Source organism: Rhipicephalus microplus, chromosome X (genome assembly GCF_043290135.1).
Source record: "Rhipicephalus microplus isolate Deutch F79 chromosome X, USDA_Rmic, whole genome shotgun sequence".
In the NCBI taxonomy this organism is placed as follows: Eukaryota; Metazoa; Arthropoda; class Arachnida; order Ixodida; family Ixodidae; genus Rhipicephalus; species Rhipicephalus microplus.
This window is the reverse complement of record NC_134710.1, coordinates 104,169,136-104,194,700: the sequence shown is the minus strand read 5'-3', so window position 1 is coordinate 104,194,700 and position 25,565 is coordinate 104,169,136. Positions and strand designations below refer to the sequence as shown.

Below are 25,565 nucleotides of genomic sequence, written 5' to 3'. Positions count from 1 at the left end.
CCGAAGCGGGCCGCTCCCACGTTGGGATGAACGAAAAAAATAGTGCTGAATTAGCGTCCACAGTTTTCAGTAGCACAATGGTGCTTATGTGCCAACTTATTCAATCTATCACACATATATTTCAGCTTTATATAGATTCTGTTGTACCCACATGTACCATCAAAACTGCTATTGCATATGTTATACACTCTACTATGCACATGTAATATCAGCAGAAGTTCATATTTGAGCAATACCAAAACTGCAATGCAATGGTTATGTTTCCAGATTTACTGCAATAGGGCCTTTTAAAAATTGTAAAGCTAGCTTTCCTGTGATGGAGTTTTACCAACAAGTGACAGCTAGTCACTTTTGCGAACAGCAAGTTCGTGTGCAGTTCGCATGCACTCTTACACAAGAAATGTAGACTCAGCCCTCTTGATGTAAACATGCATAATAGACAAGCTCCAGCAAGTGAAACTAAAGCCTTGTCTGCTCTTGAAATACACCAGGCACTGCCATTAGTTGGACAAATGTGTAGTGCAGAGAAGTGCACTAGTAGATTATAAAAATGTTTTTTGTAAGCGGCTAAACTTGAATACCAAAACGTACATTTCCATCTACACCACACTTGAAAATAGTAGACAAGGATTGCAATAACAAAGCAATGTAATTATAAACAATGACATGATCAGCCACTTCCTGTTTACGTCTGTATTTATGCTATTTATAAGAAGATTCATAAATGTTCATTCAACTTCCACATGGTAATCATTGATTCTGTTTTACATCTCTAGAATGGTTCAAATAATTGTTGTAATTTTATGTCCCATATCACGAAACCACCACATTATTACAAGAGATGTAGTGGAGGGCTCTAGAAATATTGAGCACTTGACATTCTTTCTGAAGTGGTACTAAGAAGATTTAAAACAAGCAACAGATGTCTTTTTAATGGACTTTTGCCTAGCCCCAATATTGAGGCATAAACATAGATTAACCCTGCAAGTTATTTCAACTGATTGAAAGCAAAGTATTGATAAGTGTGTTTAAAGCCTTAGCTTAACTATATGACCATGTTCGAAAATCTTACAGTGCACACTATAGATTCAGGCAATGTTGACTGCACACATATGCTGCACATTAAAAAAAAGAAACCTAATTGACTTACCACTTCTGCAGGGCGAAAATACTTTGGGTTGACCTTTATTCTAACAGCACCACTTTCCTTTTCTTTTCCAACTTCATCCAGGCCTGACCCTTCCCACCTATGAAGAGAGATCACTAGATTATTCCTATGACACTGGGTAATTGAAGTAATGGAGAACATTGAAAGGGAACACATACAATAGACCTTTTTAAGGCCTACAAGTGCCACCAACGGGTGCCCAAGCGCTCATGGGTACAGTATACACCACAGCAGTCATTGCGAGAAGAGCAGGCCTCACTCTTTAGCTTTCGGCCTGCACAGTGCTAGAACTACCTAGATCAAGTGAATCTCGCTAGGTGTAACATATTACTGCTCAATTCAGTCATGAACTTTTTTTGTGTCAAGCTCTCTAGGATTTCCACCTGTCTACCTAGTTTCCTCACATGCCACCGTTTGACTTGCTGAGCCATTTCGAAGCGTCATTGGTTTTTCTCTTTTTTGTGGCACCAACACTCCCTGCGACATAAATTAAGCAAAAAAATTATACCATCTCCCGCTAAAGAGAACCATGTGTAGACGCGAATCAGTCGGCACTAACGCTTACACTGGCGGCTGCGTTGACGCTGGAGCTCATTGCGGCGTTGCGCAGGAGAGAAACCTGGGGAGGCGCAAAGCTTGAAGCCATGGATGTGTTTCCAACTGGAACATGCCAATCGCTGCTACTGGGCAATGAGAGACAGAAGACTGACTGGACACAGAGACCTGCAGTCCCCTTTTAGCTAACATGCACGCTTCAAATTTTCATTGTTCAACAACGCACAGGAAAAAGCTCTCACCGGCACTACCTTGAAGGTCAAGATCCAGGCTTATTTATATAGGGTGGCCAGCGAAGAGTTGCGCAGTGTGAGCAGTCTTTTTTCTCAATCAAGAAAATCACTAGCAGACTCTGCCTGCATCAACATGGTGAGGCTAGAGAGGGGCAGAGTGTAGGAGAAGAGAGAAGGGGGGGAAGGAACATGCATGCACAATGGGGGTGTAAATGCCACGAGGATGGATGCCTAGAGGAGATTGAAGAGGGAGCAAGCATAGGTTAGCAGATGCTCCCTGCATCAGATTATGAGAGGAGAGATAAGGGGAGCGGACGCGCAGCAAGGGTGGTCTCGCTGCACACCAATTGAGTTCGACCCTAAGCTGCTTCGCGTCTAAAAAGAGAACTATCTCTTAAACGAATTCCACAAGAAGTCAATGCAATTAGCAGATCATTTGGGAATCAACGTCTACCGACACTGTTGACAAGCACAATGTTAGGCTACGATATTTAAAGGGGTTGTGAAACGAAAACGAAGCTACCCAGTAATAATTTTTCCTATTTCAATGAGGATAAGACATGCCGATTCCAAACCAGCTTGGGGTAATATACAGTCAATAATGAATGATGCCCATTAAAAATCGCAGTTTTCTTGGGCTCTGTCCTAAACGAGCACTCAGTAAGGGAGCACGCTGCCGAGTTCTGGTGGCGGTTACAGTGCCGGGCACCGGAGGGGCCCTAGGAAGTCTTTCCTAGGAAAGAAACATTCACGCTTTGTTCCAAGGACTTTGGACTGAATAAGTTTTCGAACTCTTTAGTCCTCAAGTGTCTTGGTTACATCACGCATGTGTTTGTATTGTAACGCGTATTGTTGTTCGTGTCCGTTGTTTCAAGTGTAGCCGATTGTTCTGTGTGGTACATTGTGTGATTGGTGGCATATTGTATTCAACTATTGTCGAGTCTGCATATTTGTGTATCATTTGATCTGCCATATTTGAGAATATTATTTTGTTTCGTTTATCAAATCTCGGCTCTGACTCGTTCTTTGGGCCACAGCCCGTGTCCGCTGACGCGCCAGATAGGACCACATCTAAATTGTCCGTGCTTTCGTGGTGCAGTTTGGGGAGCCGATACTTCGGCCCTTGGAATTAGCCAGGCGATCGCCTCCCTAATTAATGGGACCTGTGACAATCTGGCATCCGCGACAGGACCTTTTGGTGCACAGTGTGTCCAAAGTAGTGAGAAAAAGTCTTGAGTCGTTGATAGTGCTATCGGAACAATTTTTGTGTGCTGCTCAGTATTCCCGTCAATGAGTGTGCAGACAGTGTTTCGATAGAGTGAGTTGGCAGATATCTTGTGCACGCAGCTAGAATTTTATTTCAAAAGCACCATAGATCTGGAGAAGTTGGTAGCTCTTAGTGAGAAGATGAGTGTTTCTGGCACCGAATTACAGAAGTGGGTGAGCCAGAAGGAGAATGACGCGGTAGAGGGAGAGAGGTTGGCAGCTGAGAGGGCCAAGAAAGAACGAGAGCAGCAATTGAAATTGGAGCTGGAGAGAGAAAGACTGGCAGCTGAGAGGGTGAAAGAAGAAAGAGAGGCAAAGGAGCGACAGCTGAAAGAAGAAAGAGAGCAGCAAGAGAAGTTAGAGCTGCAGAGAGAAAAGCTGGCAGCTGAGAGGGCGAAAGAAGAAAGAGGCAAAGGAGCAACAGCTGAAAGAAGAAAGAGAGGTGGCGATGGCTGACAGGGAACGGCAGCTGCAGCACAAGATGGAACTCGAGCAGCTGCGTTTGCAACAGCGAAGGAAAACTCCCGTCCAAGCTAGAGTTGAAAGCAGTGAACGGGAAGATCATGGCTTCCGCTTGAACCCAAGCAAGTTGCTCATAGCGTTTGATGAAAGGAAGGACAACCTTGACGCGTACCTTCACAGATTTGAGACGATTGCAAGGAGCCAGAATTGGTCGGAAAATCAATGGGCAACTGCTTTGAGTACTTGCTTGAGTGGCGAAGCCCTCAGTGTGTATGGTAGGCCGAGGCCAACCGATGCAGTCAACTATGCAAAGGTGAAAGCTGCTTTACTGAAGCGATTTAATTTACTGTGGAAGGCTTCCGGGACAGATTTCGAATGGGAAAATCAGCTGATGATGAGACGGCTATGCAGTACGCCACCTGACTTAAGCATTATTTTGACAGATGGATCGAACTTTCAGGCACAGCACAGGAGTATGATGAGCTCAGAGAGCTCCTTATTAGAGAGCAATTTCTTACCAATTGCCAGCCAAGCCTGTCGCTGTACTTGAAAGAGAAGAGCTAAGTCCCTTGAAGACATGCTTGAATTGGCCGACCAATTCTTGGAAGCACAAGGTGGTACAAATCTGGCCAAGGTTGAGAAGAAATGTTCCGAAGATTCGAAGAAATCGGCACCCGAACAAGAGGAGCATGCACCGGAGAGTGTTCCACGATGTTTTCTGTGCAACCGAGTCGGTCATTGCGCTAACACCTGTCGAATTAACTTTTTGAGACCTACAGTTGTCAAATGTTTCAAATGTGGTCAGACCGGGCACATGGCAGACGCATGTCGTAACGGAGCAAGTCAAACTCGCCAAGTACCCTGTGTGCAGGCGGCAACAAAAGCCGATGATGACGACGTCACCGACGAATTTGTGGAGTTAAAAAATGGGAAGAAACTTCCTATTGTGGGAGCTGTAATGACAAAATGGCCAACCGGTGTTATGAAGGGAATGCCAACGCTGCCTGGAAAAGTTGCGGGCAAGGAGGTTACACTGTTAAGAGGCACCGGTAGCTCGACTGTTATCGTGCAGAGAAATTTGGTACGAGAAAGTGAATTAACAGAAAAAACGAAACCAGTTTGCCTAATTGACAGCATGGTTCAGATACTTCCCGAAGCAGAGATTGAGGTTGAAACCTCTTACTTCAGCGGGAAGGTTACTGCCCTATGTATGACGACCCCCCCCTGTATGACTTCATCATCTGAAACATCGACGGGGCATGAGGGTCAAACGATCCAGAATTTTCGGTGAAAGACCCGAACAAGGAGCCTTCGCCGTCACAGGGACTGCGAGATAGTGTAGAAGATTCCCACGACAAATTTCACCCAAACTCAAGGTGAAGTACGAGTACAAAAGACAGTGAATCGGGAGATAATCGTGTCGAACAAGAGAATGTGCCATGCAGCTGGACTTGCGGCGAAACGACCTCAACCGACCAACAACAAAAGAAAAAGGTGACGAAGTCTGCCAGCCAGGCCCCATGTCGTGACGCGAACAAGCTGGTGAATAACCAGACAAGCTCGGTTGAACGTTATGACCCGTCAACGGTGTCAAAAGTGTCAACGACGGCTGAGACGCCACCTCAGATACCGTCTATTGGAATAGCTCACCGAAACAGAACGAGGAAAAATAAGAAGAGACCGAGTGAGCACTGCAAGAAAGGGCGCAAGCGCAGCTCACAGTACAGAGGATAGGTGCTGAGGTCGAATCAGAATGTGTTTGGTAGTGTTGAACCTCAATGTGTTGTGTTTTTGTTATACTGTGTCACAAGTGTATGTCGAGCGAGTCAAAAGGTTTGTTGTGGTGACGTGATGCAGTTGACAAGATTGTACCAGTGTTGTAAAGGCAGACCCTGGTACATTTGTATTGTTTGAAATATGTGATGGAGTGTTGTACTCATGTACCTGTGGTTATATTTCATGTGTTGTGAAATTGGATTACAATGTACATTGTATCGAGCGTTCTGCTGTGAATATGACGCGCCATGAGCGATGGGCTGTCTTACGGACTGTTGTTGTGCGGAGACTGTTCGCGCCCATTTGTGTGGTTTTGAATATTGTCACGGGGTCGTGATGTGGCCGAAGACAGGAGACTTCGTGTTGGGATTTAACTGTTTATTTGGGCGAACCTGTGCCCGGTAAAAGGAAAGTCCAATTACAGCAGCAGTCTCGCACAGATAGCAGTCTCGGACTGATAGCGGCGAACAGAGCGTCGGCCTTCGATCAACAACTACTGACAAGTGGCGAAGCACGTCGGCATTTATACTCTTGCCATCGAATGTTCCAGCGTTATCGCTGGCAGTGTCGTAGGTTCCAGAACAATCTGTACCGTTCGCACAGTGGGCGTGAACTTATCGAAATGATCTACTACAGTCCGGAACCTTCTGGAAAACTGCAGGCGCGGTTTGCGCTGAGAATCGCGTGGTGTTTTGGGACGATAACGAAAACTTGGGAAATGGAACGTGGCATTGCCCCCCCCTGAAAAAAGGCATCGTCCCGATGCTTTAACTAAAGATGAAGGTACAATAATAATGCAAGAAAGTACAATGAATAAATTACGATGAAACAGTAATACAAAAAAAACACTGCTTCAGTTTGTTAACGCGCATGAAACGGCTTGAGGCGTGCGACATGCACGACTTCAGGTCGCGATCGGCGTCGTTGAGAGTTCGTGATGCCGTCGGGGACAACCTCGTAATCAAGTGGGCCGAGACGTCGAACCACCCTGTACGGTCCGAAGTAGCGTCGCAGAAGCTTTTCACTTAGTCCACGTCGGCGTATCGGCGTCCACACCCAAACACGTTCACCGGGCTGGTATTCCACGAAGCGTCGTCGAAGGTTGTAACGGTGGCTGCCTATCGTCTGTTGATTCTTGATACGGAGACGCGCAAGTTGTCGGGCTTCTTCGCCACGTTGAAGGTACTCGCTCACATCGAGGCTTTCTTCGTCGGTAACGTTGGGTAACATGGCATCGAGCGTCGTTGCCGGGCTCCTTCCGTAGACCAATTTGTATGGAGATATCTGCGTCGTCTCCTGCACCGCCGTGTTGTATGCGAAGGTCACATACGGAAGAATGGCGTCCCAAGAGGAATTGCAGAGCTTGCGGTGTCTTCCAAATAGAAGAACACACGACGCAGCTTTTCGTCATGGTCCCAGTGGTTGAGGGCGGCCACACGGTCGTATGTTTCTAGCCAGGACACTGGGTCTTCGAACGATGACCCATGGAAAATTGGTGGTTCCCTGGGTTGATGCATGACCATCGTGGGCTGGGACGCTGCGGTTGTCATTGTCGCTGCAGTCGCGGTCATGGCCTTGGTCTTCCGCGCCTTGTCTTGCAAAAGCCCGTACTCCGGTGGTAGCCCTTGCTGTCGGCGGCTTGTTCGCTGCTCCTGGTTGGCGTCAGTATCTTCTCCGTGACGTGGGCTGGGTTCACGGCTTGACGGGGGCGTCCGGTACATGAACGAAGCAGCACCTCCACCAGATGTCACAGGGTCGTGACGTGGCCGAAGACAGGAGACTTCGTGTTGGGATTTAACTGTTTATTTGGGCGAACCTGTGCCCGGTAAAAGGAAAGTCCAATTACAGCAGCAGTCTCGCACAGATAGCAGTCTCAGACTGATAGCGGCGAACAGAGCGTCGGCCTTCGATCAACAACTACTGACAAGTGGCGAAGCACGTCGGCATTTATACTCTTGCCATCGAATGTTCTAGCGTTATCGCTGGCAGTGTCGTAGGTTCCAGAACAATCTGTACCGTTCGCACAGTGGGCGTGATCTTATCGAAATGATCTACTACAGTCCGGAACCTTCTGGAAAACTGCAGGCGCGGTTTGCGCTGAGAATCGTGTGGTGTTTTGGGACGATAACGAAAACTTGGGAAATGGAACGTGGCAATATTATGAGAATATTCTTAAAGTGGGGGGCAGTGTCACAAACAAGCGCTCAGAAAGGGAGCACGCCGCCAGGCGCTGGAGGGGCGCCTCAAGGTCAACGCTAAAGCAGAAAACAAACATCCAAAGACTCCCCGGGCACGCCCCCCCCCCCCCCCCCCAAGAAGCGTAGTTTCGCCGACCAACCTCCTCACATCGGCCGCGGAGCAAGCCCAGGAAAGATCTCGAAGGAAAGGGGAGTGGTGATGCAGGGTTCAGTCACGTGTCGCAGACGGCTCCCGAATTGTCTCACCCTTTCCCCAGCCTTGGCTGTTTAACGTGACGATAAAACGATTCGAATTTTCTGGAATCTAGCGCGAAAAATATTTAAGCGAGCAGCGGAGAAGAGAAATCAGGAGAAGAAGAAAGTTAGGCCAGTGTGCGTAGGGTGTTTCCGCCATAGTTTTGCGCTATGGTGCGTAGGGTCATTCCGCCGCGTCGGCAAAGGCTTCTGTCATCAGTGACAAAGCAGGTAATGAAGAGGATTTCCACCTGAGAGGTTAAGACTTGTGCTACAAGCAGAAGAGTGTGTCTACCGCCAGCGAGCAAAGACGCGTTGCAGCAGCTGCGTGTGGGAAGCCGACGTGTTACCGGCGAAGAAGTTTGGTACTTGGAGAGCGGCCAATTGAAGACGCGAGGTTTCCTGGAAGAGAAACTTCGGGGGCAGTGGATCGAAAACAGTGCAGTACGTTGAGCGAGTCTTTCCTAGGAAAGAAACATTCACGCTTTGTTCCAAGGACTTTGGACTGAATAAGTTTTTGAACTCTTTAGTCCTCAAGTGTCTTGGTTACTTGACGCATGTGTTTGTATTATAGCGCGTATTGTTGTTCGTGTCCGTTGTTCCGAGTGTAGCTGATTATACTGTGTGGTACGTTGTTTGATTGGTAACATATGGTATTTAACTATTGTCAAGTGTGCATATTTGTGTATTACTTGATCTGCCATATTTGAGAATATAATTTTGTTTCGTTTATCAACTCTCGGCTCTGACTTGTTCTTTGGGCCATAGCCGGCGTCCACTAGCGCGCAAAATATGACCCCATCTAAATTGTCCGCACTTTCGTGGTGCAGTTCGGGAAGCCGATACTTCGGCCCTTGGAATTAGCCGGGCGATCGCATCCCTAATTAACGGGACCTGTGACAGGCTCCTAAATGACCATGCCATAGTACCAGCCATCATAGGCACTAACATGGGACGTCTGTGAAATGTCCACGAAACAGAAGTTATAAACAGAGCATTAGCTTTCTTTTGCTCCCAAATGACAGAAACCTAGGTGAAAAAATAAATATTGCAGGAATTGCGATCTGAGCTGTGTATACTGTGGAAGTACAGCAAGTGATCTGCTCAATTCTTTCAAGTACATCCAGGTTCAGTCACGTGCCGCCATCTCTCACTTTGCACAATGTTCTAGTGTTTTTCTCACTGGTTTTATTAGGATGTGTTTTACACGGTGTTTTAGGTGGCTTAGTTAATGCTATGCCTACGATGTGCATTATCAGACAGTGCCACACGACTTATCAAAGTGCGCACAACGTTTGCGATGGCTTTGAGGCGATGCAATCGAGACTGTATGATGCTATGAGCATCTCAAATATAGCTCTGCAAACATCACTGCGTTGACAAGTTTTGTAGACAACAGACTTTTCATAGGCTGACTTCAAGTGATGTCAGCAGTACAGTTGAGAATGCGAGTGGGAAACTGAAATTGTGCTTTTATAGCTAATAAATGAACCGGAACTATGAAATGAGTACAGGCGAAGTATTGAGTAAATGGCCAGAATTCTGAATGTACACATAGTTGAAAATTTTCTGAAAATGTTGCCCAACCCCTTGAAGGATTATGTGAATAAGTACAGTCAGCATTTAGTACGGTAATGCACACTGATGAGACAGCGTGCGTGTAGCTCACACAACAAGAAACAAAAGATAAGCTTTTATTGCGATTCATCGACACTAGGTGCAGATGCTACATTTCAGAAATTCTAGTTGGGTATTCGAGTGTTAGCTCACATATATAACCACACTGTAGGTGTGTATGGTTGAACTCGTGAGCAAGATGGGATTACTTTTTAAAGGCTATAGTAGCGGCTATACGGTTATGTAAAGTGAGTGTGTTCATGACACCGAATCCTCAAGTAGAAAACGTTTCGATATGTTACATTTGTGTCCTTACACATACTACAAGTAATCGTCAAATGAACAAGAATTCACTGTTCTAGGCCATACTATAGTATGTATTGACGGTATCTGCATGTGATATTATGAATGTTGTTAGACTGCTGCATATGATACATATGAAATGGAATTGATTGATATGTGGGGTTTAACGTCCCAAAACCACATATGATTATGAGAGACGCCGTAGTGGAGGGCTCCGGAAATTTCGACCACCTGGGGTTCTTTAACGTGCGCCCAAATCATATGAAATGGAATATATAGATAGATATGTGGGCCCCAAAACCACCATGCGATTTTGAGACGCCATAGTGGAGGGCTACAAAAATTTAGATCACCTGCCCCTGGGGTTCTTTAGCGTGCACCGAAATTTGAGCACACAGGCCTACAGCATTCTTGCCTTCATCGAAAATGCAGCCGCCACAGCCGGGATTTGATCCTGCGACCTGCGGGTCAGCAGCCGAGTACCTTAGCCATTAGACCACCGCAGCGGGGCAAAAGAGAAAATATACAACCACCCGTTTTCAGAATGAAGCCACAAGAAAATCCTGAGTTGCTTCTTAGTTGCCAAAAACTTCGTCCTGTTTCGGGGGATCAAACTTGGAACCAACGTTTTTCCAGCATGGTTGCTCTACTAGTTGAGCTAATCAGAAAGCTAGCATTTGGCAGCGTGTAGGTGAATTCACTGACAACTTGAAGCACATAGACGCAAGTAATGCGAATGAGTTCTGCGGGATCCCGCTAGGCGGTGGAAGGGTTAAGAAAGGGACAATAGACAACCACCAATTAGTAGCACAAAGCCACCAGGAAATTCATACGTATTTCTCAGAAAAACATTTCTTTCCGAGAAGGCAGTTACAGTGTTAGCAATGAAGACGGGCCAAGTTGGCATGTCGACAAACTCGATGAAAAGAATAGGCCGGCAGAAAAAAAAAACTCGCTCAAGAAATATTTCTTGCTATTTGGACTCGCTTGGACTCGCACTCACCCGAATTTTGCCGCGCTGGACTTAGTCGGACTCACACTTAACATTTTCTTCAACCGGACTGACTCAGACTCAGACTCATGGCTTTGTCAGAGTTCGAGTGAGTTCACTGACCTATGCAAGTTGGTACAGCATACTTGCAGATTAAAATGCGAAAATTCGCAAAACACAAAAAGGTTGCCTGTATTGCTTGCTAAAAACAAATGCTTCTATGGCTAAATAGGAATTACGATGTTGAACTCATGTGAAGGAATCGCCTATAAATTTTTTCTTTCAACTGGGTGCTTCCACGTAAGATCGAACAAAGCATGGCTGGTCAACCTCTTAAGTTTCAAAATTTTATATATTGTTGCCTGATGAAAGGAAAAAAGAGATCACAATTGATTTTGCTGCACAAATTTTTCGAGGCCCATTAAATTAACAATGTCAAAGAGGTGAAGTGCCACGCTTACCTGCTCTGCTGTTCTTTTCAAATTTGCAATGAATTACACAAAATGTATCAAAGCTGCTTACCTCAAACTTTTTTAACTAAATATAGACGTACTAGCACTTACGTTTAATTACATTTCAAACCTTTGTTCACTGTAGATTTTTCTATAAAAATTCTCAAATTTGACCCAAAACCTTTCTTTGGCTAGATTGAAGGCTTTTATTTCAAAAAGAGCCTATGACAGAGCTGTGAAAATTCCACATCACTTTCTCAGCATGCTTACTTATTTAACTGCCAAAGTTTATACTATTATTAACACTTCAATAAAAAGATATATTTGTGCTAACCTGAAGAAAAGAACATGCAAAGGAAACTGCTCACAATTAAAAAAAGCATTACTGATATTTTCATACTTTGCCCACTTATCCTTCTGCATATCAGCTTTCACATTAAATAAAACATGTTTCATTATGTGGTTTCACTTGCAGTTATGACCCGCCAAAAAATGCCCTTGCGCAAAAAAAGGCAGCGGTAGATTGCACATCCTGCTGGCAAAGTGTGGAATGCAGGCCTATACTCCAGTTTCTTAAAAGGCAAGCAGGAACGAAATAGCTGTCGACTACACTAAGGAAACCAATTTTGGAATGCTTTGGTCACGGAAGCCGCCATGAGCGCAGGATTGGGATTACAGAGCAAGCAAGAGCGCACAGTCCGAATTCTGGTGTAAAGAGGGCCCGTCGAATAAGGCTTTCGTACAAAATTGAGCACAACATTTGAGTCTGAAGATTGTATGAAATTAGTGATCGCATATGGCTTTTCAATTTGGCTTTTTGTATTGAGTAATTATGTCTTGCTATTGAAAATTAGCAGTTAAAACACAGTGCTGAATGATTAGAAATTAGTGTTGTATGCATGGAGTTCATTGAGGCACTGCAGCATCAAGCTGTGATGTATAAGCCCATAACTCTGCAAAAATTTCCTGCTTTGAAATGAGCTTCTTGTGCTCTGAATTGTAGTCTTCACAATAAATTTTTTCGAAGCTATATTTTGCCGCAATAAAACGCACAGCAGCAGAGAAACGCACGAGCACTATCCGAGTCGGATGAAGTGGGAACAGCGGACTGTGCACACGGCCAGTACAAGTCCTCTGCCGCCCCCATCCGAGATGGGAGTTTGGCATTTGTTCCCTTTCGAATTGGCTCCTCGAGCCCCACCTTTATGGTATTGACTCAGATCAATCAATTCATGCAGTGCAGTTTCTCTAGCTAAAGTGACTGTCACCTACGTGCGGGAAGCGAGCCCTCTCATCTTCTTCACAAGAGTTTTCAGGTGCTTCCCACCGAGAGAACCCAGTCAAACGTCAACTTCCACGTCGATGCCTCAAAGTGTTTCTTGTGCGGGTGCCGAATGCAGTCGGGGAACTTGAGCTATACACAGCAAATCTGTGACCTTGGCCGATTGTTTATGTTTATGCGCCAAGCACGTGCGTCGGAATCCTGCATTGTCCAAGTTAGATCAGACACTTCGGGATGCTTTTGTTTATATATACAAGTACGTATTGTAGACGTGTTTTTGTATGCATTTACTTTGGACACACAAAAAGCGCAAACAATGTCTGCTACATCTGGAATGTTTACAGCGCATGGCTGCTATGCGAGCAAAGTGCTGATAAAATATTCAATGCCCATGCGTAGAAGTTACCTCCAACTGTACCGCAAACTATGCGTCTGAGGACACAAAAACATGCTCTCTTAGGCTCGGAACACGACGAACTGCGCCCTTGCTTGCTCGTTAATGCCAGACTTATGGCTGTTCCTATTACCGAACCATTACGAAATCGGTGTCCAGTACAGTCGACAGCTATTTCAGTGCTGCTTGGCATTTAAGAAACTGAAGTAGAGGCTTTCATTTCATACCTATCAGGCAAAAAGTGCGATCTACCGTTGCCTATCCTTGCGCAAGGGCATTATTAAATTGGCTGTAACTGCAAGTGAATCCACATATTGCAACATGTTTTATTGGTTGTGAAAGCTGATGTGCAGGAGAATAAGCAGGCAAAGTATAAAAAATATCAAAAATGTTAGCATGATTATATATTTTTATTGAAAAGTGTTATTATAAGCTTTGGCAGCTTTATAAATAAGCATGCTGAGAAAGTAATGCAGAATTTTCACCATTCTGTCATATGCTCTTTGACAAAGACCAGTCGACTAGGTAAAAAAACGTTTTTAGGTCAAGTTTGAGAGTTTTTATAAAAAATATACGCTATGCCAAGAATCGAAATATAATTGATCAAGTGAAACTATGAATATACTTAGCTAACCAAATGTGAGGTACATAGCTTTATTATATTTTGTGTAATTCATCCCCAAATTCAAAAAAAAAAAATAGCAGAGCAGGTAAGCATGGCACTCCACCTTTTCGTCATTGATTTACTACGCTACAAAGAAATGTTTTCTAGCAATACCAATTGTGGATCTCTCATTTCCAGTGATCAGGGCAACAATATATAAAATTTCGTAAAAGAAACTAACGAGGTCGACAATCCATGCTTTGTTTGATCTGACGTGGAATCAGCCAGTTTTATTGGTGCTACCATGTGGGCCTTATTTGAGCCCCAGCAACAATGAAACACTGCACATCACAGAGCATTATTACAAAAGCATTGTTCCACTGAGTGACAACCACCTTGTGTACAGCCTTACCGAATTCTTGATCAAAGAAATTAACTTCAGATGGCATTATATGCTGATCTTACTTAACAAATAATAGTACTACAATATTTGCAGGCATTAGCCACTTTGTCTTTCACAAAATAAATAACTATGGCAAGCAGAGTGTCCTTTTCTCACCTATCATCGTTTGTAATTCTGTACCCATAGAAATCAAAACTTTTAAAATTCCTGAATTAAAAAAAAAGGATTTTATTTTTTCAATGTCTAACTTTCAAGTCAGTTTAATATTGTTCATTGTATTGTTATTGATCACCTCGTTCTTCCTACTTTGTGTGTCTTTCTAGTTCAATTTATTTCTGTTAAACTTCAGTCATTTCAATTTTCACATTTTATAGTGTGTATTTCGAAAAGGAGGTTCCATTGCAGTCCGACTTTAGGACCTCCTTCTATATAACATCACTATGAAACCTTTGTACAGATTACAATAAAATTTATTGATTCTGAATGCGTTTATAATTTTACACTTTCCATCTCTTGCACAGACACAGCAAATTTTCATGACTCCAATAGGCCTGCCAAATTTGAAATTTCAGAAGTAGTACTGTCAAATCTAAAAACAAAAATATGTGCTAAGGAAATTAGTAAGACGTGTCTTATCAATCAAGTTTTTGACTGCTTATTGAAATGTAGACTGCTCTGCAGAGATGCTGTGAACAGGCACTGAACTATAAGCCTTCACAGATGGAAATGTTTATGACCGTTATGAAATAATCATTAGTGTCTACTCAAAATTTTTGGCAACCATTTTCGAATTTCGTCAGAACTGATTGAAATTGAAGAATACTAAAATCCTTGATGTCAATATACTAACCACAGAAGCTCTAAAAAACTGAATTGAAGACAAAATGATGAAGCTTGGCCAATATGCCTGCATTTCTTGTGCTTGAGTGCAGAATTCCAGTGCATTGGGAGCCCTTATATATCATATCAATGGTACACAACACAGTAGTGCATTACAGCAGATCCTCGATAATTCATACTTTTGGTTAATTTAAACCAAATTAAATTTTTTTGGTTGGCTCTATTCTTTCAATGCAATTTGAAAGCCTCTTAATTCAAACTCATGATGATGATGAGTGGTATTTAATGACAAAGGCTGATTGATCGCCAAAGAGCGCCATTTCAATAGACTGGAGATATGAACAATGATATGATGCGTGGCTGTAAAGGGGCCTTAAAATTCCTCGCGCTGACGCGGGTAAAAACATAGAAGTAATAAAATCATGACAGTGATGTGAGATATGTGCAGTGAAAGTGGATGGCAAAATGTCATGATAATAAAACCATGACGGAGATGTAGTCATCACAGCCACGACCATGGTACAGAGGTCATGCTACGGATTACCTCAAAATATGGGGTGAAAGCTATGAACATTTTTTAAGAACGTGAAAAGCAATTACAGTTTAAAAAGTGGATCCCTACTAATGAGCATTCCAGAGTGTAGTGGAAGCTGCTGTCGGTAGGGCAATAAAAAGTGCTTTTTTCTAAGAGCATCCAACTCATTGCACTGGACGAGAATGTGGAGAACCACTTACGGTTCTCCACATCTCTCACACAATCGTGGATCGCCGGTGGACAGAAGATATGCATGTGTAGTGTGTGTATGTCCTGTTCTTAGCCTTGTAAGAGTTACTTCTGTGTGTCGCAATTTTGATAGTGGCAGCCAATTACCTAGTTGCTGCTTAATAACATGGAGTTTATTTTCTGTGTGTCTATCTCACGTGCTCTGCCAATACCCCCTGAGCTTTCGTCTTAGAAAAGGTTTCAAGTCAAGTGCAGGGATTAGTATTGATGCTTTGGAAGTAGCGTCGTTGAAGGAAGCAGCCAGCTTGTCGGCCAAAACGTTCTCTTGCATCTCATGGTGCTCAGGCACCCAGCAGACAACGACATGCTGTTTTGATGTGTACAGTGTACACAGAGCAAAGTGACACAAGCACAGGGTTCTTGTGTTTTTTAGGAGTTTTCAGGGCGTTAACTACACTTAGGGAATCTGTGTATATTACCACCTTTTGTAATTTTATCTGTTTGATGTGTCTCACGACCGCCAGTATTGTGTAAACTCCTCCTGTGAAAATGCTTGGATCAGGATGAAGAGAAAAGTTGGCCTACCGCTGCATATGACACAGGAGTGTTGGACTTTGAGGCATCGGTAAAGAACTAAGGGCATGTGTATTTATGTTGTAGTTCTAGGAAGTATGTATGTATGTGTGAAAGTGGTGCGTGCTTTGTGACTTTAACAAAAGAGATATCACAGTCTATAAGCTGCCACTGCCATGGTGGCAAATATGCTGCAGGAGCCATCAAACTGTGTTCGAGAAGAGGCACACTTGTTTCTTCGGCCAGGCCCCTTACATGGAGCGAGTAGGGCTACCTCAACGAAGGACGGTTCTCGAACAAGCCAGAACAAGACAAATCATTAATTGTGAAATGAGAGGGGTGTTTCTTATCTGCCTTCACCTTCAGAAAGTACAAAAAAGATAGGTAACACTTTTGTAGGTGGAGCGACCATTCATTCGAATCCAAGTACAGGCTCTCCACAAGGCTAGCTTGAAACGCACCCATAGAGAGGAGAGTGCCTAGATGGTGGACAGGGTCTAGAATCTTCAAGGCTGATGGTGTTGCTGACTGATAGATTGTAGCACCATAATGTAAGCGTGTGGGTACCGGGCTTTTGTATAAATTCATCAAGCACTTGTTACTGCCCCACATAGTGCATGACAACACTTTCAAAATATTCACTGTTTTTAAGCACCTGTCTTTTAAATACTTGACGTGTGGGATGAAGCTTATTTTTGTGTCTAATATTAGTCCAAGAAACTTGTGCTTGGTCTTCACTGACAGAGGTTGACCATGCAGATCAATGTCGGTGTTAGGATGGAGGCCCCTCTTTCGGCAGAACAAGACCCAAGTGCTCTTTTGCGCGTTGAGTTTAAAACCATTCTCATCTGCCCATTGAGATACCTTGTTCAACCATAGTTGAACTTGGCGTTGGCACATTGAGATGTTGCACGATTTGAAAAAACCAATCTGTACATCATCGACATATTTTGCAGTAAAAAATATTACGGGGGAGAGACAGGTGCAAGGAATTAATTTTAACTATGAAAAATGTGCAGCTCAATACACCTCCTTGTGGCACTTCTGTTTCTTAGACAAATATTCGAGATAAGACAGTGCCAACTCGGACACGAGATGTACGGTTGGACAGGTAGCTTGCGATGATTGTCAGCATTCTACCCCGCACACCTGAATGTGGCAGGTCCCGCAATATGCCAAAGCACCATGTAGTGTCATATACCTTTTCCATATCGAGGAACACACAAAAAAAAAAAAATTGCTTATGAGCAAAAGCGTCGTGAATTTGTGCCCCGATACGGACAAGGTGGTCAGTGGTGGACCGAGCCTCTCGAAACCCACACTGGTATGAGTTAAGTAGGCCATAAATGTCAAGGAAGTGCATCAGGCGCCTGTTAATCATATTCTCAAAGACATTGCAAAGACAGCTGGATAACACCATTGGCCTGTAGCTGGAAACTGAGGCAGGGTCTTTGCCTTGTTTTAGAATTGGAATAACGATAGCTTCCTTCCAGGCTGAGGGCAGCTTTCCGGAAGACCACATCGCATTATACAGGGAGAGGAGAGCTTTCTGGGTTTCAGTGGGCAGGTGTTTTAACATTTCATATTCCATACAGTCCGGGCCTGGGGTAGATTTATTGCAGCAGATAAGTGAGGCTTGCAGTTCAGCCAAAGAGAAAGGTTCATTGTACGCCTCATGTGTTGTGGGTTTGCACTCTAATCTGTTTTTCTATTCTGGTTTTGTTATCGTCAGAACGCTTCACTATAGTGTGATGAGCTGGAGATCTGTTCGAAGTGTGCTCGAGAGTCTTAGCCTGGTCTTCCAACCCCCCCTTGTGTCTCTTAATCAGTCATTCAGTTATTTCGTTCATTTTGCAGTTCCATACCAGAAAATATCTACTCATTTCCTACTACTATTTAAAAATTTCTGTGCTCATATAATCGTAACAGTTTTATGTCTTAATAGTCTTATGTAATCCTCACAGAACACTACCAGCACCTGCACTTCTTGCGAGCCTTTTAAGCACTGTTGTATATTTCTGGAAATCTCATTTCACAGCATGCATCAACCATCTTCTTTTCTCCATTTGCCTGTCCTCGCTTTGACTGTTGAAATTGTCGTGTACAGCACTCTTTGGCCGATCAGAACTCGACCATTATGTGTGATGCTTTGCTGATAGTCGCATCATAACACATCATTTGCTTTTATATTGAGGCAATGGGAACAATGACAAATATGAAGAATTTCATTATTATAAGCCATACATCACATATAGTATCATATGGTATCATTATAAGCACATTATACTGGGTTGTATGACCTGCACTGTAAAAACCAGCATTGTCCTGCTTTTAAAAATAGTAAATGCAATTCACAGCAACATGACGCCAATCAAGTTAAGCGTAAATATGTATGTAAAAACCTCAACATTTTCCAAATTTTAATAGAACACATTGGCCTACGATTGTTCATCTGTGATAGTACATTGCAATGGCAACAAAGGCTAATAATAAAAACACGCAAACACACAAAAAAGCCTCAAAGTTTACTGCCCATTTCTGGCAATTTTTAATGCTGCATGGCTGGCTACAAGCTGGCTGGTGTGCTCCACGACAGCCTTTACAATTTCACAAATGTATGTTTTATTGCCGACATACAGAATAAAAAGACAGTTGCACTTCTGGCCATTTTCCAGTTTTGAAATTTTCTGGTGCACAATAACGAGTTGTAAAGCTCACTACAACTGTTACATGGTGGATATCCCCACTTATCACTAACTTAAAAAAACGCTATGGTCATACTAAAGCCACACAGAAGACAAGATTGCCTATGAATGAAACTGAAACTAAGCCAAGTGCCTATATTTGTAAAAAATTTTCCCATATGTTGCAGTGTAGCACGGGATTTTATTTTTGGTGCAAATGGTCAACAAAGGAGCAAGAATTATACGTCCTAGATTACATTTCATAGTAGCGCTCCAAATTTCACAAAGCACAACAATCGCTAGAAAAAAAAAGGCTGCAATACACTTACACAATAGTTCGGCCAATGTGCTTGAAGGCCACCTCGACGAACTCACGAACGCTGTGGTATTCACCAGTGGCAATCACAAAATCACTTGGCTCCTTTTCTTGAAGCATTAGCCACATAGCCTGAAACAAAAAAGATAAATATATACTACAGACACTCACACTTCAGCACCACTTAAAACAGAAACACATAGCACTCATCCACGAATAGTAATACTAATTCTTGGCACCGTCATAGAGTTAGTGCATCTGCAATTAGAAAGTGTACTTCTTCCATAAAAAATAAAACAGTCTCTGTTCAGAGCTCTTTTCTTGGTTTGTTTTAGAGTTACTTCCAATCATACCAATGGCACTTCACAACAAATGAAGATAAATTATTCTTTGGTCCGCCGCGGTGGTGTACCAGCTATGGTGCTCGGCTGCTGACCCAAAGGTCGCAGGTTCGATACCGGCTGCAATGGTTGCATTTCGATGGAGCTCAAATGATAGAAGCTTGTGTACTGTGTGACGTCAGTGCACATTAAAGAACACCAGATAGCCGAAATTTCTGGAGCCCACATTCCCTTAATTCTATCATGGTTTTGGGACGTTAAACTCCGGATTAATTCTCTCAACCATCGTTAGATCCTGACACATTGATGAATGCTATAGCGCTGTTTATTGTTGTATGCACAATACAGAAGTTTTTAGAACTGGTAGTTTTTTTTTTAATTCAGGATGTATCAAAAACAGTTTTTCCTGCTTATTTGAAAAAAAAAACTGCTTTATAACACAAAGGAGACCTTGATGAACTTATGAACCTAATTTTAGATGACTATGAGAGGCTCTCAAGCGTTGCAGCTCAATAAAACACTCCTTTGGTTTAGTTGGTACAAGCTTGACATATGTTGCGGAATGTTTCGCTACATAGCTATAACTGTAACAAGGGAGACACTCACGAAGGCACAGGGAAAAAAAACCTGCCAAATCTTAAGGTTTTTTTTTTTTCCCCTCTGCCTTCATGAGTGCCCCTCTTGTTACAGCTATACAGCGAAACTTTCTGCAACATATGTCAAACGTTGCGGCATTGTTAGTTCGCAGTTTTTATGGGAAGAGCTTATCTACAGTAAGACCATCACATTGCTGTCTTAATCGGAGGATCAAAACTATCACGGTGTGCCTCAAATGAAATTCTGTTGGCTAGGTGTCACTTTGTGATAAAGACTGCGAGTGATAACAGTTGCGCTCACAGACTGCTGTCAAGGCAGAAGCTCGTAGACACAGATGCCAAAATCTTGTCACGTTGAAATGCGAAAGGTAAAAATTTGTACCCAGTCAGAAAAGAGACAGGTCATCGATTACAGGAGGCATTCAGGGCACTGCGGTGCTGTCGACTGTCGCTGACGTAGCAGAAGTGCCGCGAAGAGGCTTTCGGCCATGCGCTCGCGTGGTCTGTAAACTTTTGTGGTAGACTGTACATTCAGTTTTTTCCCAAGCAACGAAAATTCGAGTTCCCTGATGCAACTGACACAGCAGTTGAACAGAACGGTGCAAGTGTCACGAGTGTATATCTTTGTGCTGTTTTCCTGTACATGCCATTATTGGATGTGCAAGTGATGCATCACAACGGCCCACACATCTAAGCCAGTGCTTGTTGAATGTGGGCTGGTTCCATTTCTGCAAGCATTGCATACTCAGACAGGTCCCATTCAAGGAGATTGCACTGAACAGTGGTACTTATCAATTATTAAGGCTACTCCTTTACTACTGAACACACGCAGTCAACTTCCAACACACAGTCAATGCAGTCAACTTCCAAACCATTAGTACTGTCAAACAGAAATGAAAGGATGCATAGTTTTTAAAAGTGTATGTTTCAATAAGTCGTGATTATAGTGCAACCAGCCGTTACAGTGCCCACACAAAAAAATTATTACTTAATTATATTATTACTGTCTCTATAATAGCTGTAACAACTTTTCAAGGCACAAAACTCCGGTAATCCCAGCTCACCTGGAAGCCATATTCTCGTACTAAGAGATGCAGGTTACGGAGAGCTTCCTTTGCTTTAACTATGTTCACTTATATTGTTACAAAGTTTAATGTTCTGGTAAACAAAGTGAAACAGAAATTTACTAGTAAAATCGACTCATGCTTCATCTATCATTAGCTGCAGCAAGCGTACCACGTCCAACGCTTGGAGGCGCTGGCATCAGTGAAAGAAAGTCGAGGCCACGCTGCAGAGCATTCGAGTTAGACCCCTGAAACCAAATTTGGAAACTCAAGATGCTTGTGTTTGAGAGTCGTGCGTGCGGGGGCACTTCTGACCGATTATCAGTGACAAGCCTTGCCATAATATTTTAATTTTGTATTGAAGTAAGGGTGAGTGTTCATCCAAATATTCTGGTCGAATCAACATTTTCTGTGGTTTGACATAGACAGGGAGCCCTTGAAATGTTGCAGAGGTTTAGCAAGTGTTGTCTCTGTCGGAGAAAACATTTAGAGTGTGCACAATAGCCCGATTGGCACCCAGTGAGGATTCGTCACCCCTCTCGCTCTTGTCGGGCTACTCCCAAGGTGGTTACAAGTGCATACACCAGGATTGCTTTTCTTTCTGAGGGGGACATGCTCGAAGCACCCAAATCGTTTCATTATTTGCCACCCCCAGGTCCCCCTATTTGAAAACAGTGCGATCAGTTCAGCGTCTACGAAGCTAGCTTGAGCGCACACACGTAGTTTCAGGAGTTGCCCCACTGTAGGGTGCTAGTTCCTTAAGGTATTTAAGTGGGTGTATCACCCTGATGCGATGCAAAATCGTTCTGAATTATTGATGCTAGCAATAACTATTTCATGAATTAAAGCACTTACGATTCAATTTTTGTATTACCAGAAGCAAAGGTACCGATTACAATTAAAGAGTCTCAAACAAAACTCACTGTCAGGGATCCTTAAATGTACTAACAGCTGTACATGGACTGAAGTTTGAAAAAAGATTGAAGTACATGTTGGTCAAAGTTGAATTAAGAACACACTTGTATTATTTTATTAATAGCCAGTGGCAATCATACAACTCATTGACTACCATCCTAATTAAAAAAAAAAACTGATGTGGGCAGTTACAACAAAAACAAAACTGTAAAGAGAACGGATTCCACATATTTGTGCTGCCATCTGCAGCTAGCTGCTCTACGTATTCCTCCCTAATAGAACAATAAAAAAATATCTTGGAGGCCTCACCTCAACATAATCCTTTGCATGGCCCCAATCTCGCTTTGAGTCTAGGTTGCCTAGCTCAAAGCATTCCAACTGGCCCAAATGTATCTTTGCGACAGACCTACTGATTTTTCTTGTTACAAATGTCTCACCTATAAAGTAAAGCACACACAAGCTAATGGTTACTACAGTTAAACATACATAATCCAGGCAAAAAGCTTACCTCTCCTGGGACTCTCATGATTAAAGAGTATGCCATTTACAGCAAACATGTTGTAGGCTTCCCTGTAGTTGACAACAATCCAGTATCCATACAGTTTTGCAACGCCTTAGCAAAAAGGAAAAAAGTGTTACAGAAAAATTAAACCCATTTTAAACTCGGTACGGAGTCACAAGAAAGTTTGAAAGATTATTATAAAATAACCCATACAAAAATAAAATAACAGAGAAGAACCAAGTGATTAGGATCACTTACCATACGGCGACCTAGGATGAAATGGAGTAGTCTCCTTTTGTGGTATCTCTTGAACTTTTCCATATAGCTCACTAGTTGAAGCCTGGTAGAACTTCACCTTGTGCTCCAAACCACACACCCTGATTGCTTCTAAAATGCGCAGGGTGCCAAGTGCGTCCACATTGGCTGTATACTCACTCAAGTCAAAAGAGACCTACAGATAAAAATTAAAAAGTCTCATAACATGTTCTTACTGAATGACAAGAGACTGCTGCGCTCGGATAAGTGAACAGAATGAGATGCGGTACTCACTTTTACATGACTCTGGGCACCTAAATTGTATATTTCTGTGGGATTTGTCTGCCTAATGAGCTTGACCAAACACAAGCTGTCCGTTAGGTCACCATAGTGGAGTTGCATGGCTAAAAACAGACAAGAAAGAAGCCTAAATTTTCAGTACCATATAGTTTAGGAACAGGGGAGTGAAGTCAAAATATAGTGTGCAAGGCACCAAATATACCACGAAAGAGCCACTCTTAGAGCTAGTACTTAAGTGAACAGTTGGCAGATAATGTCTGCTAAATAATTTGCATTGTCAACTTACACAATAAAAATTTAGCTATAATGCAATATTTTTGTACATTTTTTTAGAAAGAATGTGCAGTGACATGACACAGGGTCTGGCCGTAAAGCAGCAAAATTGGGTGTGCTAAAAAAATTGATTCGATTGGTGCATATTAGAATTCTTTCAAATATTTTCTTGAGCATCGATATGACATTTTAAATGGAGTTAATTACATTGCTGTTAAGCCTCTCAGAAAGTCAGACTGACAGCCGGTTTTAAAATGGTTACTTTTCTGGCTTCTTTTGAACTGAAAAAAGGCTGAAGCCTACCGGGCTGACATCAAGACTGTACCAGGGCTGCATCAGCTCTGATGTGAGCTCAGAAGACTTTTTTCAGTAACAAATGCTAAAAGGAAGCCAGAAAGCTCACAGTTTCAACATTGTTCCCACCATCCAACTGGCTGTTAGTCTCTGAAACAAGTCATGGAAGCTAACTTTGAGAGAGTCTTGTCAGCATGGAAATTCTGTAGTCTATGTATCAATGCCCAAGGAAACAATTGAGAAAAATTTTAGCAGTATGCAGAGATTGGATCAATAATTTTTTTTTTACCACACCTAATCTCATTACTTCATGAACAGGCCCCGTATAATGCCTCTTGAATGAGTACACCAAGCAGAAATCTGACATGTTTCTTAGTTTCAATGCTGTCATCACCATGATAAAGCAGGTAAAAAGAGGCAATTGAAAGGAGCGACTTCTCATTCACAAGCAGACTGAACATGCAGTCTGTTGAACACACACATATGAAGTACTGCATACGAACTCTGTCATGCAAGACTGAAAGCTAAAAAAAACGCACTTCATTTCATCCGAAGCTATTTCAATGTACGTAGACAGTAGGTAGTAATTCACAGATATTGCTCTATCTACACTGATGTCATATGTGGAGTACCACACAGATCAATTCTGGGTCCCATTCTTTTTTTCTTATACATGAACTACCACATGCTCTTAAGTTCACAAAAGACTTCATGTATTGCGGCAAAGCTGCCTTTCAAGCTTCACAACAGTCGCAAATGTATTGACTCAAGAAAACACAGATTCCAACATGGAGATAATAGATGGCAGAGGTAGGAGCTCAATGCTGTTTTGGACCTGAAATTCGGGCAAGAAGTCTAAAAAATCAGACTCGAAAGATTTTTAGCATCCAAACTTTCATATATTCTCGTATATTGATGCCTATGAGGCAGATTTGGAACTCTGGACTAGAAGGGAGCAGACCCTTGTTCTCCATCAGTTGGGCTTCCACAAAAGTTGAAAGAGGAGGAGAGGCTGAAGAAATAGTATCCTTGCCTTTTCCATGTAGTGTTGGCAATGCTTTAGCTGCACCAAATCATGTGCCTAAACAAAATTTGGCCTCTGCATTGCCTCACTCTTGATAAGGCAAACGAAACGACACCCCATTAGTGCTTCATCAACATAGCCAAAAGAAACGCTTTCATTTTGCTATCTCACAAGAATAATGCTTAAGAAAATATCTAAAAAAACTATGTACAAGAATCCTCTCTAACATTTTTTTCTGCCATTTCACTTCAAAGTTTTCATAAGGTATTCTAGAAATATTTTTCGTGACATATGCTTGTTATTTGCATTTTTTAAAAGATTTAGCAATGTTGTGGAACCTCCAGGGCTGTTAATTTTTGCACCAGCCAGCATCACTTTTTTTTTCTTTAAGTGGAAGGGACATGTCATCAGCAACCACAACGCACACACAGCTGTTCACACCAGTACCAAGATAAGTGCCATGATGGCAAAATATCTTGTACAGGTTTGTCTAATTACTGCTTCACCAAGTCATTTACATAGTGCTCACTTCCCAGTTTACTTTTGTAAATACGCAAGGTGCAAGTAATTGGTAAAATAAATGCTGCACGAGCAAGGTCCACAGGAAGGACCTGTCAAAATGGTGCCCTCCTTTCAATATCTATCAGCTTTTCTTACTGTCGAAAATAGACTACAGATAGGCTGCAGCACACACAACAACACATAAAACTGTAGCCTATTTATTGGTATTTAGAATGGAAGAATGGCAATGTGGGCAAGTTGCTTAATGTACATTTTCAAGAGCTTGTAGCATGAACATGTAAGTGCTGGAAGAAAGGCGGCAAAGTGAATAAAAGAAGACAAAGGGGCGCACATGAGCACCGATTACCAATTGAATTTACTGGTCATGACATGCCCACAGGTGAAAAAAAATTATCAAGCACAAG

At 42.7% G+C, this 25,565-nt stretch overlaps 1 protein-coding gene across 2 annotated transcripts in view; it reads right to left on the bottom strand.

The window, feature by feature from the left end:
- Gmd (GDP-mannose 4,6 dehydratase) overlaps window positions 1-25,565 on the bottom strand; it is a 70,528-nt gene that overhangs the window by 13,819 nt on the left and 31,144 nt on the right. For both annotated transcript variants that reach the window (XM_037427489.2, XM_075877349.1), the window contains exons 4-9: window positions 23,043-23,152; window positions 22,752-22,944; window positions 22,500-22,604; window positions 22,301-22,428; window positions 19,089-19,207; window positions 1,151-1,247 (exon numbers count right to left, since the gene is read on the bottom strand). In XM_037427489.2, coding sequence (XP_037283386.1) covers window positions 1,151-1,247; window positions 19,089-19,207; window positions 22,301-22,428; window positions 22,500-22,604; window positions 22,752-22,944; window positions 23,043-23,152 — 752 coding nt within the window. The remainder of the gene's footprint in view (window positions 1-1,150; window positions 1,248-19,088; window positions 19,208-22,300; window positions 22,429-22,499; window positions 22,605-22,751; window positions 22,945-23,042; window positions 23,153-25,565) is intronic.